The 20,826-nt window shown below is 39.9% G+C and overlaps 1 protein-coding gene across 7 annotated transcripts in view; it reads left to right on the top strand.

The window, feature by feature from the left end:
* The window catches only part of amot (angiomotin), a 146,866-nt gene extending 126,343 nt beyond the window's left edge, over positions 1–20,523 (top strand). For all 7 annotated transcript variants that reach the window (XM_059651385.1, XM_059651382.1, XM_059651380.1 and 4 more), the window contains 6 exons: positions 3,610–3,759; positions 4,922–5,112; positions 10,216–10,338; positions 11,216–11,448; positions 12,705–12,917; positions 16,675–20,523. In XM_059651385.1, the coding sequence (XP_059507368.1) occupies positions 3,610–3,759; positions 4,922–5,112; positions 10,216–10,338; positions 11,216–11,448; positions 12,705–12,917; positions 16,675–16,772 (1,008 nt within the window). In that variant the 3' untranslated portion in view covers positions 16,773–20,523. The remainder of the gene's footprint in view (positions 1–3,609; positions 3,760–4,921; positions 5,113–10,215; positions 10,339–11,215; positions 11,449–12,704; positions 12,918–16,674) is intronic.
* Positions 20,524–20,826: the final 303 nt, after the last annotated feature.

Here is a 20,826-nt window from a genome sequence, read left to right as displayed (position 1 = left end):
TAAAATATTTGCTAAATGTTCATCGTTCAATTTTATCTTAATTATCCATGGTCATAATAAATAAGTCTCATGTTCATGAGGTTTCTCATGGTATCTCAAATCTGCCCATCCATGCTGTGAATACAATTAATTGTTTGCTGTTGTTGAATTCAAAGTGAATGTTGCTGCCATTTTGCAGCACACAGCAATACCCTGCAAGCAACATGAAATTAAATTACTGGTTAAACTGCTGTTGTTAGTGTAACTTGAAAGAGCCTGCTGGCTAGTATGTTTATGGATGTTGCTGCTTGTCAAATGTGCCATTGGATTTTTGATGTCCACCTAAAAGAAATGGTGGGGAGGAAAGTCAACAGTGCCAGGTCTTATGACGGCTTCCCTGATTTAATGGAAAGACCTCGTTTAATTTCTTTCTTCCATTTTCCACTTAGCTACTGCTCAGATTAACAGCTTGGCTAGCTGGCCTGTGAGAAAACAGAGCCAGGAGACCAATGCCCAGGACCTGTGAGGACTGTCCCCATTGAGCCTGAGGCAGACTGGGAGTGCATGAGAGGTTGATGAGGGCAGGGGTCAATTATGGGACATACTGGAGATAGGGCAAAAAAGGACGTGAGGCTACCAATCGCAGCAAAGAAGAGAGTCTGGAAGAAATTAGTCTGAAGGTTTAATTGAAGGGGAGAGCACTCCTGCTCCTCCTGGTCCACAGGGATTGCTATAAAACACTTTTGAACAAATTGAGCTGGTAAATTTCACCTCTCTTGCACTGCCAAGTTTCCCAAATTTCTGGAAGCTCAGCTGGCAGCTGTTAAATTTAAATTAGGTTCAAATTGCTCCATATAAGCCTGATTTTTAAATTTGATAATTAAATACCCCAATGCTGAAAAATGGGTTATGTGCATGCCTTGCAATTCACCACAACACAAATATGTGCCCAACATTTAGAGTTTCATGTTCCATCTCTTTGTCGTGGAGTTAGGGGTTGGATTAATTTTGATCCCTTGGACTCTGTTTATCATCTCATGCGTAGGATGGCACTTCTGATCATGTTGGTAAGTATCATGCTAGAATATTTGCCCAGATTACATGATTAAGTGCTGGAAAGAGCTTGAAGCCGCAAATTTGCAGGAGCAAGAGTGCAACGACATTGACTAAGCTGAATTGTTTGGACACTTGGAGCTGACTGCTGATCCAGGAGAGAATGCCAGTTTGAACTTGTTGGAAAGAGGCATACGAGAGCACTCTTGGAATGTGCACAGACTGCATATTCTTAGTGTTTATGTGTCATACTTCCCAATGGGGATGAGTATGGATTCCAGTTCAACTGCTGATTCTGATTAGGAGCTGAACAGATCTCCTGGTGGTTTGGTGGGAAGGGCTGGATATATTCGTTGAGAGAAGTCATGTGTAGGCACCACCTTGTTACACAGCGCTCAAATCACCTGGGAACAGACTTGTGCACATGTCTTCTGATCTTAGGAGATAGGAACCTTACAGGAAATGATATTGAATGAGAAAACAAACCCATAAAATAGACTGAAATTTCTTAAGTGAACGTAAGTAGAAAGTTTTTGTGAACTTTTTAAATAGAATTTAACTCTACTAACAAGGTATCTTTTTCAATTTTTTCGTTGTCTGACATGGAATGTTCAGATCTACTGCACTTGCCAATCAAATTTAAACAATGCACTGTCTGAAAACTTATTAATGTCTTAATCAAAACCTTCATGTAAAATTTGAAATTTTATTTTCGTAACGTTCAGTGAGAAAGCCACATTTTAAGTGAAAAAATTTCCTGTTTTCCACCTGTTAACAACCTGTGCAACACTGTCTGTGTACACCAAGCAAATAATTAGTGATAACAAAGTGGATTCAGGAAAAGATTACTTGCCTGTCGTATTGAACTCGGCAAATGGTAGTCATGCTGATATTTTCCTATCCACTTGTTCAAAGATGAGATCTCACACCTCTGGAGCTGGTGGAACTTGAACTTGAAGCCATGCTTCCATCCCTGAGATAGAGACACTGCCACTGTATGTCAGGAGCCCCCATTGTAGTGGTGCAAAGGAAAGAGGAAGGAACAAAGCACCTGAAAGCATAAAGCAAGATTGACAGCATAGAAATCTCCAACTTGCCAGCTGGTGGCAAAATGAGAGATTTTGGCAGTCTGATCTGTGTAAAATGAGACTTTATACCTTTAGTGTGCTTTATAACTCTGCTTCACTGTTTGGCTTTCCTTCTGTGTCTAGGGTTGTTCATTCTTGGCTAAACAACATTACTTTTTGCAAATGGTTGTACACCATGTTTGTGGAAGTTATAGGTCTGCACTGTTTTGATTTGAGGATTTGTCTCAGGAAATTTGCATTTACACACAAGAACGGACTTGCAGGGTAGTACCCATCCTTACGAACACTTGATTTTAAACCCTTAACTGTGGGCACCTTCTAAAAGAGACAGGCATCTTTTGCATGAAGATGGGAAGACAACTGTTGGACCAAACTTTCTGCTAAGCAGTTCCATCTTATTGTGAAATACTATTTTGTGTAGAAACTGCAATAAACCTGCTTTTTAGCAGCACTGAATCTCAGCTCGATCAACATCCAGTCTGTTCACAAATACCCAGAGCCACAGGGTTATTTAAACTTTGTCTCCATATGCCAAGTGAGTTCATACCATCTACATTAAATATAGATTTCTGTTTACGTTCAGCTATTCAGCTGGTGCAAACTGATATTGGAGTTCAAGTTTGGTAATTATCCCTTGAGGAATAGTGCCAAGATTAACCTTTTCTAAATCTCAAGTTCGACACTGGTCAAAGAAAATGACAGAATTAAGTGTTAAGGTGAAGTTGTCTTGACTTTGATCACCAGGTGGTCAGCTCTGGATTAACAGGATGTATTCACAGAATCCCTGCAGTGTGCAAACAGGCGATTCAGTCCATTGAGTCCATACCGACCCTCCTTAGAACATCCTACCCAGACCTACACTCCTAGCCTATTCCAATAACCCTGCATTTCCGATGGCTAATCCACATAGTCTGCACATCCCTGAACACTATGAGCAATTTAGCATGGACAATCCACCTAACCTGCACGTCTCTGGACTGTGGGAAGAAACCGGAGCGCCTGGAGGAAACCCCTGCAGACGCGGGAAGAATGTGCAAACTCGACACAGACCCAAGGGTGAGCCCTGATCCCTGGCGCTGTGGGGCAACAGAGCTAACCACTAATCCACCGTGTTGCCCCAAAAAAGAATCCCAGATATATGCCATAGCACACAGTCTGAAAATAATGAGTACGGCATCAGTATAAAAAGTAATTGCATTCCAGTGACTAATTATGATATACCAGTTTATTCTTAGGCAATTGCTTAACGCAACTTGAATCTTAAAAAGGGAAGCTGTCAGGAAAGTGAGAATTTGTAATAGTTTAGGATGTGTTCAAATCTTCCTGATTTCTGCATAGGCTGTTTAGACATACTGCAATAGTTTAATTGTTAATAAGTCATAATGATACGCTATCATTGTTTGCATTGTGATTCTCAGTTCTTGTGGTTTATGGCTTCGGTGTGTGTTCTCTTTAAGTGCTGAATACATTTCTCTGACTCTCGTTGCAGTTGAAGAGGAAGCAGGTGTATGTGGACAAAGTAGAAAGAATGCAACAAGCTCTGATCCAGCTGCAGGCAGCATGTGAGAAACGGGAGCAGCTTGAACATCGGCTACGAACCCGACTTGAAAGGGAATTGGAATCCCTTCGGATGCAGCAGGTATATTGCAAACTCTAGGCCCGAAACAAGATAATAAAATGTGAGGCTGGATGAACACAGCAGGCCAAGCAGCATCTCAGGAGCACAAAAGCTGACGTTTCGGGCCTAGACCCTTCATCAGAGATGAAGGGTCTAGGCCCGAAACGTCAGCTTTTGTGCTCCTGAGATGCTGCTTGGCCTGCTGTGTTCATCCAGCCTCACATTTTATTATCTTGGAATTCTCCAGCATCTGCAGTTCCCATTATCTCTAGGCCCGAAACGTCAGCTTTTGTGCTCCTGAGATGCTGCTGGGCCTGCTGTGTTCATCCAGCTTCACACTTTATTATCTTGGATTCTCCAGCATCTGCAGTTCCCATTATCACTCACACAGATTGCAAACTAGTGTCAATTTTATATTTCATTTCATATTTACATTGTATTATTTTTAAATAAGATCACATCTGGAGGGATTAGGGGATTTAAGGAGGACATTCCCCTGTTTGATTGAAGTAAAATCCCTGATGAATGGATATTATAGTGTTTGGAAAGCCTGGGCTTGAGCTGAAGGACCTTTCCTCATTTGATGTTTTTAAAATTTTTCGTGGTTGTATAAGTACTTTTAGCCTTGGGGACCTTGATAAAGACATAAAAGACATCCATCTCCTGATCATTGTGTTAGGAACTGTGGAAATGCGTGGATGTTGAGTGAGATCAGTTCTTGGCATCACATTTGCGAACACTCATTTAGTAAAATATCAGTTTACTTTGATTTTGATTTAATCTGAGGAGTGGTCACTGGTGCGTGGCATTGTTTAGAATGGCTAAGCTGTCCACAGTCATAGATAAAAGTTGAATGGAGTAAATTCTACCTAAAACCCCAGTTTCTGTTGCATTTTATGAATGACGACAGTGTACAAGTCCTGCCATTATTGTGCAGTTGTCACCCATAGAGCTCCGTGGTGAAGTATAGAGAGCAGCTTGCTAAACTGTCCTTCCAGCAGAGGAAGGGAAGGATGAGTATATAGAGAAAAAGAGAAGAGAAAATAAGAACACTTTTAAGATTGATTTCTCTTCCTGAACACGATTCTGGAAAGGCCTGTATAATTCCAGAAACAAATGCTGATGTTGGAGGATGTAAATGTAAACTGTCACCTGATTGCCATTTTCATTTTGTCTTGCCCAGCGTCAGGGTACCTCCCAGAGCCCCACTGTCCCTGAGTGTAGTGCCACTTCCTTAATGGAACTGCTGCGTGAGAAGGAAGAGCGCATCCTGGCTTTGGAGGCTGACATGACAAAGTGGGAACAGAAGTATCTTGAAGAAAGTGTGATGCGCCAGTTTGCACTGGATGCTGCAGCTACAGTGGCAGCTCAAAGGTTGGTCTAACCTCGAAGCTACTTCTGTGCCTCAAGTTACATTGCCAGAAGCGGACTCTCATGTCTTAGATATAACAAGCCTCATACATGATTGGAACTTTGCTTCTACTTTCTAATAACTTATAACTGCTTGACTGGAGTGAGTAGGATTAAATACACCTGCCTTCTCCCCTCATTGACCTGAATTGAAGCTTCTGACTCATTTACGAGGAGGTGGAGAAACCTAGAACAGATGGAAAGGTGCATAATATTCCACTTGTCTGTCAGTGGCTGGGCAATAGAGGCCTTGGTGGTGTCTGGAGAGGCTGATTTCATGTTCCTGAACTCTTGCATTCTCTTCTGGTTCAATCCCATCTTTAGCAGCAGTAAAAAGAAAGTTGACCTCTAAGTCACTGAAAAATGAGAATGACCAGGGAAAAACAAGGTAAATATTGTCAACAGGATAGAAAGAAATAGATAGAAACATAGGGCAGGAAATTGAGGTGAGGTGGAATGGGAGGAAAGAGGGTAGATTGTATGAATCCTGAATTGAAAGAAGGCAGCGAGCTGACTGGTCAGTAGCCTGCCTGTAGTGCACTGCTGGACTCCATGCTCAATCTTTTTGAGTAAGACCTGCTCAAAGTTTTGTAGCAGCTGATCTAATCTCTGTGCTTTTTTCATGCATGAGTGTAAGGAGGAAAAAGGAGCCCTTTTAAGAACTAAGATGAATTGCAAATACGAATAGTTATTCATCCAGTTCGTTGCCTGTGGGAATTCTGCTTTGAATTTAGTAAAAAGTAGAACTGAAATAAGGCCAAGTTACAGATGCATCTGTAAATTATTTCATACAACCAACTGTAAGTTGTTAGTGACAAATTGATTTAAGTAATGATATTTTCAAAGAATTTGTGTAATTTATGTCACTCCCTTTCTTTCTTTATTTAGTTCTTTCCTTTAGCCGAGGCATGATTAAAAATCCTCACACATGACTTTGATAATGCTCATATTTCTGCACATTGTTGCTAGACCACAAAATGAAGCAAATGTTTTGGCCACAATGGTAACCTTGTGCTAGAGATTCATCTGTATTTTTCAGAACAATAACTAATAGCTGTCTCCAAATGGGAATGTGTCCACCACACTGAATTAGGCTTTGTCACTGGTGCTGATGAGCACGTTTTTGCAGAAAAGTAATGTAGTAGTTGCATGAAGATGTCTTGTAGGTTGCAAATTCAATATAGTCAATTAACAAATTGACAATCAACACAGCGAGGATTTCTTTTGGGACTTCAGTTAAGTAAAAACAGAAAGCTTTGCTGAAAAACTCACTTTGGAGGTTAGTTAAGAAATATTTGCTTTTTATGCAGGATTGCATTAGATTGGTGTTGTCACAAAAAACAGGCTAGTTAGCCCAGCCAGTTTCTGCTGGACTTGAGCCTCCTCCCAATTTTTACCCATTTAAATCTGTCACTGCAACCATCTGCCTCATTGTGGTTGTCTAGCTTCCCCTTAAATGCATCTGTGGACCACTTCAACCACTAACCGTGGTGGTGAGTTACAAGCTCTCATCACTCCTTGGGACAAAGAACTTGTTCCTGGATTTCCTAATGATTACTGATAACTTTTAGCCATGCTCCACATCACAAGTAGAAACTTTCCCTCCGTATGCACTCTATCAAAACCTTGCTTCATTTGCAACATTGTCTGTATTGGGTTGCCCTCAATCTTTTTCACAAGTGAAAAGAGACCTTTTTTTCCTGAAGCTTCTGGATTTAAGTAGATGAATTAACAGTACAAATCCTCTTGAATGATTATGATGTGGTAGGCATCACAGAGACATGGTTGCAGGGAGTTCAGGACTGGCTGTTAAACATCCAAGGATTCACAACATATCGAAAGGACAGTGAGGTGGGCCGAGGGGTTGGGGTTGCCTTGTTAGTTAAGAATGAAATTAAACCTATGGCACTGGATGACATAGGGTCAGAAGATGTGGAGTCTGTGTGGGTGGAATTGAGGAACCACAAAGGCAAAAAAACTATAATGGGAGTTATGTACAGACCTCCTAACAGTGATCAAGACCAGGGGTGCAAGATGCACCGAGAAATAGGGTATGCCAGAACGGCAAGGTCACGGTGATGATGGGGGACTTCAATATGCAGGTGGATTGGGTGAATAATGTTGCCGGTGGATCCAAAGAAAAGGAATTCATGGAATGTTTGCAGGATGGCTTTTTGGAACAGCTTGTGATGGAGCCCACAAGGGAGCAGGCTATTCTGGACTTAATGCTATGTGATGAGCCAGACTTTATAAAAGATCTTAAAGCAAGGACACACTTAGGAGGCAGTGATCATAATATGGTAGAGTTCAGTCTGCAGTTTGAAAGAGAGAAGGCAAAATCGGATGTAATGGTATTACAGTTAAATAAAGGTAATTACAGGGGCATGAGAGAGGAATTGACGAAAATCAACTGGAAGCAGAGCCTAGCGGGAAAGACAGTAGAGCAACAATGGCAGGAGTTTCTGGGTGTAATTGAGGACGCAGTACAGAGGTTCATCCCAAAGAAAAGAAAGATTATCCGGGGTGGGATTAGACAGCCATGGCTGACAAAGGAAGTCAGGAAATGTATCAAAGAAAAAGAGACAGCCTATAAAGTGGCCAAGAGCACTGGGAAATCAGAAGTTTGGGAAGGCTACAAAAAAAAAGAGGATAACAAAGAGAGCAATAAGGAAGGAGAGGATCAAATATGATGGTAGGCTAGCTAGTAATGCTAGAAATGATAGTAAAAGCTTCTTTTAATACATAAGAAACAAACGAGAGGCAAAAGTAGATATTGGGCCGCTCCAAATTGATGCTGGAAGGCTAGTGATGGGAGATAATGAAATAGCTGAAGAACTTAATAAGTTCTTTGCGTCAGTCTTCACAGTGGAAGACATGAGTAGTATACCAACAATTAGGGAGAGCCGGGGGCAGAGTTGAGTGTGGTAGGCATTACAAAAGAGAAAGTGCTAGAAAAGCTAAAAGGTCTAAAAATTGTTAAATCTCTTGGCCCCGATGGGCTACATCCTAGAGTTCTAAGGGAGGTGGCTGAGGAAATAGCGGAGGCTTTGGTTGTGATCTTTCAAAAGTCACTGGAGTCAGGGAACGTCCCAGATGATTGGAAAATTGCTGTTGTAACCCCCTTGTTTAAGAAAGGATCAAGGCAAAAGATGGAAAATTATAGGCTGTATGCCTCACCTCGGTAGTTGGTAAAATTCTGGAATCCATTGTCAAGGATGAGATTTCTAAATTCCTGGAAGTGCGGGGTCAGATTAGAACAAGTCAGCATGGATTTAGTAAGGGGAGGTCATGCCTGACAAACCTATTAGAATTCTTTGAAGAGGTAACAAGTATGTTAGACCAGGGAAACCCAGTGGATGTTATCTATCTAGACTTCCAAAAGGCCTTTGATACGGTGCCTCACGGGACGCTGCTCAGCAAGGTGAGGGCCCATGGTGTTCGAGGTGAGCTACTGGCTTGGATTGGGGATTGGCTGTCTGACAGAAAGCAGAGAGTTGGGATAAAAGGCTTTTTTTTCGGAATGGCAACCGGTGACAAGTGGTGTCCCGCAGGGTTCAGTGTTGGGGCCACAGCTGTTGACCTTATACATTAATGACTTGGATGAAGGGACTGGGGGCATTCTGGCGAAGTTTCCCAATGATACAAAGATAGGTGGACAGGCAGGTAGTACTGAAGAGGTGGGGAAGGCAGAAAGATTTAGACAGTTTAGGAGAGTGGTCCAGGAAATGGCTGATGAAATTCAATGTGAGTAAATGTGAGGTTTTGCACTTTGGAAAAAAGAATACAGGCATGGACTATTTTCTAAATGGTGAGAAAATTCACAAAGCAGAAGTACAAAGGGATCTGGGAGTGTTGGTCCAGGATTCTGTAAAGGTTAACTTGCAAGTAGAGTCCATAATTAAGAAAGCGAATGTAATGTTGTCGTTTATCTCAAGAGGGTTGGAATATAAAAGTAGCAATGTGCTTCTGAGGCTTTATAAAGCTCTAGTTAGGCCCCATTTAGAATACTGTGTCCAATTTTGGGCCCCACTCCTCAGGAAGGGCATACTAGCCCTGGAGCGTGTCCAGCAGAGATTCACACGGATGATCCCTGGAATGGTAGGTTTAACGTATGATGAACAGCTAAGGATCCTGGGATTGTACTCATTAGAGTTTAGAAGGTTGAGGGGAGATCTAATAGAAACTTACAAGATAATGTATGGTTTAGAAGGGGTGGGCACTAGGAAGTTGTTTCCGTTAGGCGGGGAGACTAGGACCCGTGGGCACACCTTAAAATTAGAGGGGGTAAATTTAAAACTGAAATGAGACGACGTTTCTTCAGCCAGAGAGTGGTGGGCCTGTGGAGTTCATTACCGCAGAGTGCATTGGAGGCTGGGACGTTGGATGCCTTCAAGGCAGAGATCAACAAATTCTTGATCTCAAAAGGAATCAAGGGCTACAGGGAGAGTGCAGGGAAGTGGAGTTGAAACGCCCATCAGTCATGATTTAAATGACGGAGTGGACTTGATGGGCCGAACGGCCTTACTTCCACTCCTATGTCTTATGGTCTATGTCTTGTTGCTGCAATGTCTACTAAAGTAAAATAATTATTTGTACTTGAATGAGGATTTCTGACAGAGTAAACATGAATGAGGTTTGATATATAGCAACTGAATCTTTCGGCCAGATGCATCTACCGTATCTTAGCTAATTATATCGTGATGGCACTAACTCCCGATGGTTCAGAGTTTGAGTTGCTGTTTGGTATGTTACCTAAGTAACCATTTTTTACCTGTCATCCCACATTGTGTCAAAAGCCTCATGGATGCACCCTCATCTGAACAGCTGTCAGGGCCTAGAACCTCATCCAGTGAGGTTAAATCAATTGTGACACTTCTACTTCCAAGCAGACTTAAATCAGTGAATGTAGCAAGATTGTGAATTAAGCCCAAGAACCCTTGGTTTCTATAACATGGTAACACCGGTAGTTTGTGGGTTTGTTAACTTAAATCTGTGTAAAGGCAAACAATTTAATTACTAATCAGAATTAACTACTGTACTAATTATAATTGTTGTGTCTGTTGTCAGGGATACCACAGTTCTCGGCCATTCTCCAAATGGTAGCTACGAAACATCCTTGGAAGCTCGGATCCAGAAGGAAGAAGAGGAAATTCTGATGGCCAATAGGAGGTGCCTCGACATGGAAAGCAGGTGGGCCAAATGCATTCATGTCATCTTAAAACAAGCTACTGTGTTTTCTTAAATAACCAGTCATACATGTGTATTTTAAAAGGGAGAAAATTTTATTTGTATTTTGCTTAATTGACACCTTCTGTATAGATCTTGTATTTTTTTTCTTCTCCTTTCAGATGTCATACTTCTAGAAATACTCTGAAATAACCGTGAATCATTTTTTTGCAAGAAAACTTATCATTTATTTCTCATCTATACAGAGCTGGCCTTTTCAACAAAAGGAGCTGTCCTTCAGCTGAGGGCCTTACAACAATTTGCCTTTAATTGACCTCACAATATGCTAATTTGGACTAATTTGTGGAGAGTATCTGAGTTATGATGTTAAAGACGTGTCAAGCTAGAACATCAGACTCCAAAATCCCCATAGCCTATATTATGAGAGATCTGTCACTTATCTAAAAGGCACATAATGCATGCTTTCAGTGATTGCTTTTTCTTTTTGTCTTCAGCTTTTCCTGTTTTGCTACACTTTTGAACTTTTTAACATGTAACTTCAGAGTCTTCTCAAAGTTGGGTGGCACAGGTCTCTACAACACTGATCTGCATCACACCAGTAGACTTTGATCATCATCCTGACATAATTAACTCCCACTGGATTTCTGGTAGACATAGACTGAAATCTATCGCTCATCCATCAAGTTGATTTTCTGTTTCAAATAAACTCAGTGATTCTGGTTACTAGTCCTATTGCAAAACGACTGATGCCATCTTTCAGATTCCATGCTGTCAGTGCTCTTCATTTAATCTTTCCTGTTTTGTTTCACAAAATAAAAGTTTTTAAATGTTAAATGGATTCTGATAATAGATCATTTTAATTCTGCGTGTCTTGTTCCAGGATTAAGAATCTCCATGCTCAAATTATTGAGAAAGATGCTATGATCAAAGTTCTCCAACAGAGATCACGGAGAGAACAAGTCAAAACGGAACAACCAGCTGCTTTAAGACCATCAAAGTCCCTTGTTTCAATTTCTAATGCTACATCTGGACTTTTGTCTTATCCCACATTGCTGTCCAGTAATCCAATCATTGAGGAGAAGAAGGAAGACAAGAGCTGGAAAGGCAGTTTGGGTAAACATCTTTTTTAAAAGAAGGAATTGTGAGATTTATTGGTAGAATTTAGTAACACTAATGGTCAATAACAGAGTTCAGATAATAATTAAACTCCCTTGAGGTGCAATGGTAGTGTCCCTACCCCTGGACCAGGAGGCCTAGATTCAAGCCCCATCTGCTCCAGTGGTGTATAATAACATCTCTGAACGGGTTAGTTAGAAAAATTGGTTAAGTTCATTTTTAAAAACTTTTTTTCAAAGAGATAACTGCACCTCCCAGTTGCGAACCATTTCAACTCCCCCTCCCATTCTTTAGATGACATGTCCATCATGGGCCTCCTGCAGTGCCACAATGATGCCACCCGAAGGTTGCAGGAACAGCAACTCATATTCTGCTTGGGAACCCTGCAGCCCAATGGTATCAATGTGGACTTCACCAGCTTCAAAATCTCCTCTTCCCCCACCCCATCCCAAAACCAGCCCAGTTCGCCCCCTCCCCCCACTGCATCACACAACTAGCCCAGCTCTTCCCCTCCCCCACTGCATCCCAAAACCAGCCCAGCCTGTCTCTGCCTCACTAACCTGTTCTTCCTCTCACCCATCCCTTCCTCCCACCCCAAGCCGCACCTCCATTTCCTACCTACTAACCTCATCCCACCTCCTTGACCTGTCTGTCTTCCCTGGACTGACCTATCCCCTCCCTACCTCCCCACCTATACTCTCCTCTCCACCTATCTTCTTTTCTCTCCATCTTCGGTCTGCCTCCCCCTCTCTCCCTATTTATTCCAGAACCCTCACCCCATCCCCCTCTCTGATGAAGGGTCTAGGCCTGAAACATCAGCTTTTGTGCTCCTGAGATGCTGCTTGGCTTGCTGTGTTCATCCAGCTTCACACTTTATTATCTTTTTTAAAAATGAAACTTCTTTTTGACTGTGTGGAATCAGCTGAGAGTCCAGCCAAGAATTGTATGTCTAAATATATTAGATTTAATACTGGTTGAATAAAATATTGGAAAAGAAGTTGTAAAAGATTATTTCTTCTTGCTTGTTTGTTTCTTTCTATACATCATTAATGATCACGTGGACATGAGTTCCTCTTGTTACTTAACAGAAACCATCACTTGGTTGGGTAGTCAAAAGAACTATGTTTTAAAAGATAATAGGAACCGCAGTTGCTGGAGAATTCGAGATAACAAGGTGTAGAGCTGTATGAACACAGCAGGCCGAGCAGGAACTACATTTTAATCTGTTTTTAATATGCCTTCTCTTCCTTCAGGTTTTCTGCTCAGCACAGATAGGAATGAATCTCATTCTGCCTCCTCTTCACCGGTTCTACCCTCCACACCACTTCTTTCAGCGCATTCTAAAACAGGAAGCCGGGATAGCAGCACCCAGACAGAAAGAGGTCCTGAGCATAACAAATTGGGCACTGCCTCACCATCACAAGGAAAGCCAGGCAGTACTAGCCCTGCAAGCATGGAAAAAACAGGTATTTTGTTCAATGATATTTGTCCTATAGTCTCAGCTACATAAGGGTAATTGTGTTAATGTAGCAATCAGATCTTGCTAGGCTATTGAATGTGCTACAGGTATCCTTTATCTGCATGTCTGAAAACCAAAAAGAGACAAAACCGTAGGTCTTTTTCATAGTGACCTGAATGGACCCTGTCAACATGCTTATTTTGGGACCTTTGATTTGGGAATAACTTCAGTTGGCCTGAATAGATCTAAAATCAAGGTTTTTTCCCCCGAAAGGATTGAATGCTGCATGTTTACAGGTCTTTTTATGTTCATTTGGGCCCTTTAGAAGGAAACTTCACTTTTAGTTCCAGTTGGACCAACCAAAGTCTTTTTTCCCAAAGGGCCAGAATGGAACTTTTGGGGAAGGGATGGGGTTAAATCTATGCAAAAAATGAAAATATTCTTTCTCCAAAAACCAGTTGGTCCCATGGTTTTCGGCTTAAGGATTCCTATCTGAATAGTAATGATTTGATTTTTTTTTGCATCAGTCTTTTAAGATTCATATGCTAGCATACAGTCAGGAAAGAAAAACCTGCATTAACTTGGGTAACCACTACCCACAGTCATTTGACCTCTTAACCCAGTGAAGGATATGCTTGCCATAGAAATCGTGCAATGAAGGTTCGTCAAACTGATCCCTGAAATGGCAGGATTGCCTTATGAATAGAGATTAAGAAAACTGCATGTGTTTTCTCTAGAGTTTAGAAGAATGAGCAGATAAATGTCTTACAGGGCTTGATGGGATATATGCAGAAAGGATGTTTCTGCTATCTGGGAGCAGCTGGAATCAGGGTTACAATCTCAGTGAGATACAGACTATTTAGTATTGAGATGAAAGGGAATTTTTTTCGATTAGGATGGTGAACCCTTGGAAGTCTGTATCTTAAATTACAGTGGAGGTCAATGGATTTCTAGATATGAGAGCTATCAAGGGATATGAGGATAGTGTGGGGAAATGGCACTGATGTAGAGCATTAGACGTGATTTATTTGAATGACAAGCAATCTTGCAAGGCCAGTTATTTCCTGTGTTGTTAATGGGTGCAAATGCAACCTATAGAGATTTCTTATCTTTTTTTTTAAAATGTGCCCACTTTTATGGCCCAAAGTCAGTGACTGGTCTCTAGTTATGGATCAATAGGTTCCTCTGACTTTCTATTTTCTCACATATTCAGTCATCATATGTAAGCGCACATGATGACTAATTAAACATGAGAGGTGGGTTGCAAAGAGAGATTGTTGTGGGTCACTAACCTCCATGGGGTCACAGTGCAGTGTGGATTATTTGATGACCATTAGAAATAGAAACCTTGGTTGGAGACAAAGATCAGACTAATAAGATGAAAGCCTCCCCTGCCTGTTGGCAGTAAGACTGTAATTTGTGCTATACCTGAATTGTGAATTTTAACAAAAACGCTAGAAATTAGAAGCAAAACAGAATTTGCTGGGGAAAACTCAGTAGGTCGAGGAGCATCTGTAGAGAGAAGGTTGAGTCAATGTTTTGGATCTAGTGACCCTCCATCAAACAGTTCTGAAAAAGAGTGAATGGACCAGAAATGTTAACTCTGCTTTCTCTCCACAGATATTGCCAGTTCTCCTGACTTTTTATAGTAATTGCTGTTTTTGTTCCTGACCTTTTGAATGTTTTTTGCAGGCTAAAGCTGTACAAAAAGAATGTTTGTCAATGCTAATATTTTTCAACAAATTCATAAGTAAAACAAATATGCACCTTAGTAGCAACTTTATGATCAGTTAAGAAAAGACAGTCAGTAATTTCTTCAGCTGCCAAAATACTCTGTAGGCAAATGGTAAACGACCATTTTGAAACTTACTCCCACTGTGTAAATGAAATGAATTTTTCTTGTACGAAGTTTTAAGATGACTCTTTCCTACCAAATGCAAATAGTAAACTGCAGGGTGTCAGCCAAGCATTGTAATATGTTAAATAAACCTGACTGGTTGCATTCCACAGATAAGTCTCATTGGTTCCAGTCTTCCTGGAACAATGGGTTGAATTTTGATGGAAATGAAGACGTCATGCAGCTGGACTGAGAGTGGGAACCAACCTAGGACAGTAAGAAATAGGGGCCTGTGGTTGGTGTCTTGACATCAGCCAATTTAGCAGGCTGATGCCACGGTCAATGTTCAGTTGAGAACAGTGGCCTGTCTCCAAGTGTTACAACCCTATCAGATGCTCAGTAATCTCAGCAGTGCCACTTCTAGTGGTGGTCACTGCCAAGGTTGCAGGACAAGGATGTGAATGGCTCCATGCGGAAATGCCCTTGAAGAGGGTATAGATGTCCTTGAGCCAGCCTTGGGAGGATCCTAAGTTTTGAATATTGGTGCCTTTGCTAGGGACAGAAGGTTGGCTTTGTGAGCTACACAGCAATCACTAAAGAAGCCTACATCCTGGGAACCTGCTGGGAGGACGCTGGCAATCTCCAAAAGCAGGAAAGAAACAATAGAGTGGATAAGAAATTGTCTTTAATTGGACCATTAAATAGTTGAACTCGCTGTGAGCAGACACACCACTGTTGTTCCAGCTGCTGGTAATGTGCTAAAGTCATAGGTGCTGGTTGTGCACATAATATCATACATTACATTTAATTATCCATGTCTCTTTACTTGACCTAAATCATTTGAGAAATCAAATATTCATTTAGGGTTTTTTACAGTTAATTAGCTCTGATAATTTTGGAAGTTTTCCACTAAATCTATTCCTCTGAGTCAAAATGATATAAATAATTCCAATTTGAATATTCTTGTAAAAAGATGCCCTTTGTCAAAGCTTTTTGTGTCGCATTCATCAGGTCAATTTGCAAGAAACGCCAAACTAAAGGAAAAGCAACATTTGGTTGACAAGTGAACTCTGACTGGTAGCAGTTTTGAAATGTGGAATGCACCAGTTAATCATGACTGTCAATTCACTGCCAAGTTTTGTTTAAATTTTAAACCAGTTAGGTTGACTCTGATTTGTCAAGACATTGTCCTGAAAAAGGAATCGGAGAATAGTTGTTACCTATTTTGTTGAGTTGAAACAGACGCAGTGTGTACATGTTGTATCAGAGATAATGGGAACTGCAGATGCTGGAGAATCCAACATAATAAAGCGTGAAGCTGGATGAACACAGGCCAAGCAGCACCTCAGGATCACAAAAGCTGACGTTTCGGGCCTAGACCCTTCGTCAGAGTACATGTTCTTTTCTCTGCAAAGAACGGAGCCCTGTGTAGAGAGAGAGAGAGAGAGAGAGAGAGAGAGAGCGAGGCTGGCACTTTAGATCCTGAAAAGTGTTCAGTCCACTTTAGATTACCCATGCTAAAATTCTGAATTGAAACTTACTGGTATTGTACATCTGTGCTGAAGTTTTAAGGTCATGTTTGTATCTTCATGGTTGACTTTTAGCATGTTAAAGACCTAAATATTTTTTCCAGTGAATACAGGTTTAATTTTAGTAGTTTGAACTGATGTTGTCTCTTTGCAGAATTCTACTTAATTTTTCTGTAAAACTTGTGAAGAAAAGATCATAAGTATTCCAGTACTACTATAATAATCATAAGATGATTTGTTTTAATGCAGTGACCTTGAAATACATTTAAATCTCTGAGCTGAGGCAGAAATTGTATTCTGAGATTTAATTGAAGCTCCCACTTAAGTTACTTGATCTTACTGAAGTTGCATACTTTTTTATTTTAATAACCAAATCAATGTTTTGTTTTTCTCCACAGACAATTCTCTTCTAACCAGTACACTCGACAGGAAAGCTCCCCCTTCTCCATTTGGGCAAGACCTTGCTGATAATGAGATGGTAGAAATCCTGATTTAAACTTTTTTCACCAAGGACACAGTAAGCAGGCAATAAAGGGTGTTGAAAATACAGAATCTAATCATGTTGAGGTTTGTTGTGAAAAAAATGCAAAATGGATCTCATTTATTCTAGCTGAAGCGTGTATGAAGCTGAAGTACTTCAGGAAGCCACAAAAATGGACTAAGGATATGTATGCTTTCTACTCACATTCTTTGAAGCAATGTTCATGGAAAGATAATGTATCCAACCAGACCTTCATAGAACTGTAACAGTACAAACTGTTTCAAGAAGTATCTGCACTGCCTTAAACAAAACATTCCAGCTCAAATTATTACATTAACCATTTAACAATGGATGTATTATATACTCAAAACAGAACAGTTTCATGATAAGACCACAGGCTGTTATGTATTGAAGAGCCACTCTTTGACCAATAACTTTGTACAAAAGAGAGACAAATAGCCTTTGAGGTGGGAGCCAGAGTTGTACTGAATCTCCAACCTCAATAAATCTTGGTGGGTTTCCTCTTGTTTTTGTTCAGGATTACAAAAAAAAACTGGAACATATCATTTCAGACACTCTGGATTATATATGAAATTGTTCGTTACTGATTAGAGTTAAATCTTCTTTTATGGCTCGCTAAGTACAGAGACTTTCTTAAATGATCACTAACATCTGTCCTAGTCCTAAGCTTAACAAATTCAGACTTCCCCTCCAATTTTCTGACTGGAGTCACTGTCTCACACCAATGAATGGTCTGTGGCACTGATAATATTCTTCTAACATCTTGTCAAAGTTTACCCTCTTGAATAATGAGCCAAAACTGTGTTGGAAGATAACTCAACAGTTAGGACCTCACAGCTGAGCTGTTCTGTATCTGGCATCGAGGCATAAGACATAGGAGTGGAAGTAAGGCCATTTGGCCCATCAAGTCCACTCTGCCATTTAAATCATGGCTGATGGGCAACTCCACTTCCCTGCACTCTCCCAGTAGCCCTTGATTCCTTGTGAGATCAAGAATTTGTCGATCTCTGCCTTGAAGGCATCTAACATCCCATGAGCACTTTCTATACATGAGTTATTGGGTAATATTCAAAAATATTTCTCCTAGCTGATACTTGTTATAGAGCAGGAAAAAAATGATGACTCAGACTAATTGCAAAGCTCCCTGATTTCCTTTCTGTTGCTTTCATGAATATGATTAACATGCTGTCTGAAGTCAGCTAATTCTGGTTTCCACCGGTTTCAGAAGCCTTTTACACCATCTGAAATATATTCCATACATAGTTGATATAGACCAGTTTCAGTATTGACAACTGATGGGGTTAAAATGTGTATAGATCCAGGTTATGTGATCGTCCTCTCGTCCCCATCAAAAAAAGGAAAAGATGTCTGTTCAGAATGCCATTATACTTTAGCAATTTGCTTTTTAAATATGTATTCGTGGGATAGAAGCATGTGACATTGCAGCATACCTTGACAAACAAATTTCAGATCCATATTGCCAGGCTAAACTGGTACTGTTATAACAAAATTTTGACATCCTGAAAATTTTGCTTTAATGTATTGTGTAGCTTCAGGCAGATTGTGTTCATGTACATTTCAGTCTATTGGTTACAATGTGCTTGTTTTAAATGCACCACACGTTGTTTTACTCCTATGCAAGTTCTCCAATATCTGTAATAAGCCAATTTAGTCTCAAATCTGAGGAATTTAGCATATGCAGTATATTATTGGTGTACGCTTAGTAGACAAGATGTTCGCCTCTTTTCCACAGATATTGCCAGAACATAAGGAAGCCTTACCTTTATTTAATCAAATTGCATTAAAATCTTTTATAATTTGTAGGGGACACTACGATAATTTAAGAATTTGGGGACAAAAGAATAACAGCATAGTGTGCAGTCTTGTAAACAGTTTTATTGAGAATGCTGCAACCAGTATGCCTCAAACAAAACTGTACTTGGGTCAGAAACTGTCACTGCCTTTGTCACTGCTGCCATGAGTGTTGGACTTGTACCAGAGTACTTCATACTGGTGTTGTTTGACTCCTGTTGCTTTGGGAAAGGACAAAAATAGTAATTATGATACTTGGTATTTTTCAGAGTTTAACTGGACATATGATGGATAATAATGTTCCACTAAAATGTTGCAATGACAGTGTTCCAGATTACATTTATGTTCTCCCTCCTGTTCCAGTTATTTCTTGGCTTCTTTTATTCAGTGCCATTTCGCTAGGTGAAAAAGTAAATAGGAATCCTGAGCCCAGTTCTCTTAAGTGCTGATTCAGAGCTGGCTTGAAGCAGTGGGGCCAGGAGTTTGGAAGGTGGGAGTAGGGTAGAGAGAGGACTTAATTATCTGCTTATTTCATGTATAAATGTGGACCACTTCTGATGGCCAATATTGTTGATAGAATAGCCATGATCGTGATAAGTGATTAGTGGTTTCTTTTTATGTAAAAAATGCAATTGATTAGTTTTACTAATCATTTCCCAGCCAAGATTTTTCTTAATTTCAATCATTTTGAATATATTTCTGTTCATAATCATCTGTGCAAGAAATATTTATACCTAATGTAGATTTATCTAATTTATATTACAGTTGTGACTTGATATCTTTTAGTACACAGATTAGTGACTGGTTCAATAGTAATGTTATGCCTGGAATAGAACAGAAATGCTGCTATATAACAGATGTATCTCTTAAATACCATAATCCCACAAATACACAAGCCCTGTTAAAAGACCATAGAATAATACATATCTAGAAGAGTGTTACAGTTACAAAGCAGAAGTGTCTGAGTCTTGATTAATGTTGAGCATTAAGTCTAGACTACATTAAGAGGATTGCAATAGAAATTCCTCATACAGTGTGCTATAGGGTGTTGATCAGTTGTGGTTGATCCAATGTATATTTGTACCCAATTTTTCTTTTTACTGATTTCAAGTTGATGGAAATTGCTATACTGACTGACCCAGTGAGATGTATGATGTCTATTTTGCTATTAAAGTGGTGTCCTCTTATTGCAAACCAATTTGTCGGAAAAGATATGTTCAGGAATGGTTGACTATATGAAAAGCTCAGCTGTAAGCCTATAATTATAATGAGATCAGTGAGTTGTGTGCACAATTTATATGAAATCGCATGGCACTTGAGGCACTTCTGAACTGATGAAACTGTTCTGTGCAAAGTAGTAAGTGAGATGCACAGGCTGGAATTGTAATTGACTAATGTCAGAAGTTGATGGATAAGTAGGAGTTACTATACGTGAAAAATAATAGTTGTCAAGCAGAAGGTAACAATCACTTCACCTACATATTAAGGCACTAAACCATTTTTAGAGAGAAAAGGTATATAATGTACATATATTTAAATGGCTCTGGCTCTAAAGCCTGTAACATTGCACTGTACCACTCTGTCCTGCCTATAAAAGTATTGTTTCATTCGAAATGGGAATAATCTAGTTAAAAATACCAAGTCATGACTGTATATAGCATTTCAAAAATTTAATTTTATTCAAGTTCCAAAATTAACCTTGTTCTAAGTATAAAACGAGACTTTTTTTTAAAAAACCCTGGGGATGGTAAGGATGCCTAACTTCAAAAATTTGGTATGTAGGCATTTAATTACTCACATCGTGCACTTAACAGTTAGAAAATTAATCTCAGATATATGGTGCCTTTTTAAAGACAAACTTTTTTTACTTTGTTGTATATAATCAAAAACTATTGTTAGGATGTTAAAGCTGGCTTTTTGCTCTTAAGTTAAAACCAACTGTATTTTGTATTTTCTCTGTATTGTTCATTGTATATTTAATAGAAACATTTTCTAAATTTTGCTGGAATTGACTTATGTTGTCTTTCTTGCCAGTTCCATATATTGCAACCGACATGAAATGTGAAACAGTGTTTAAAAAGTGTAATGTTCAAAGCAGTTGTAAGGATTGTAAGAACAGCATGGAAAGTATCCTGAGTACTGAGTATTTATTTTAAAGTTTAGTTTATCATGTTCTGTGGTAACTACAAGCCTCAGTCAGTAACCAGAGCATAGATTGGTACTTTCCCTGATAATT

This window comes from Stegostoma tigrinum, chromosome 15, assembly GCF_030684315.1.
Source record: "Stegostoma tigrinum isolate sSteTig4 chromosome 15, sSteTig4.hap1, whole genome shotgun sequence".
In the NCBI taxonomy this organism is placed as follows: domain Eukaryota; kingdom Metazoa; phylum Chordata; class Chondrichthyes; order Orectolobiformes; family Stegostomatidae; genus Stegostoma; species Stegostoma tigrinum.
Note: the sequence above shows the minus strand (reverse complement) of the source record. Positions and strands in the feature narration are given on the sequence as shown.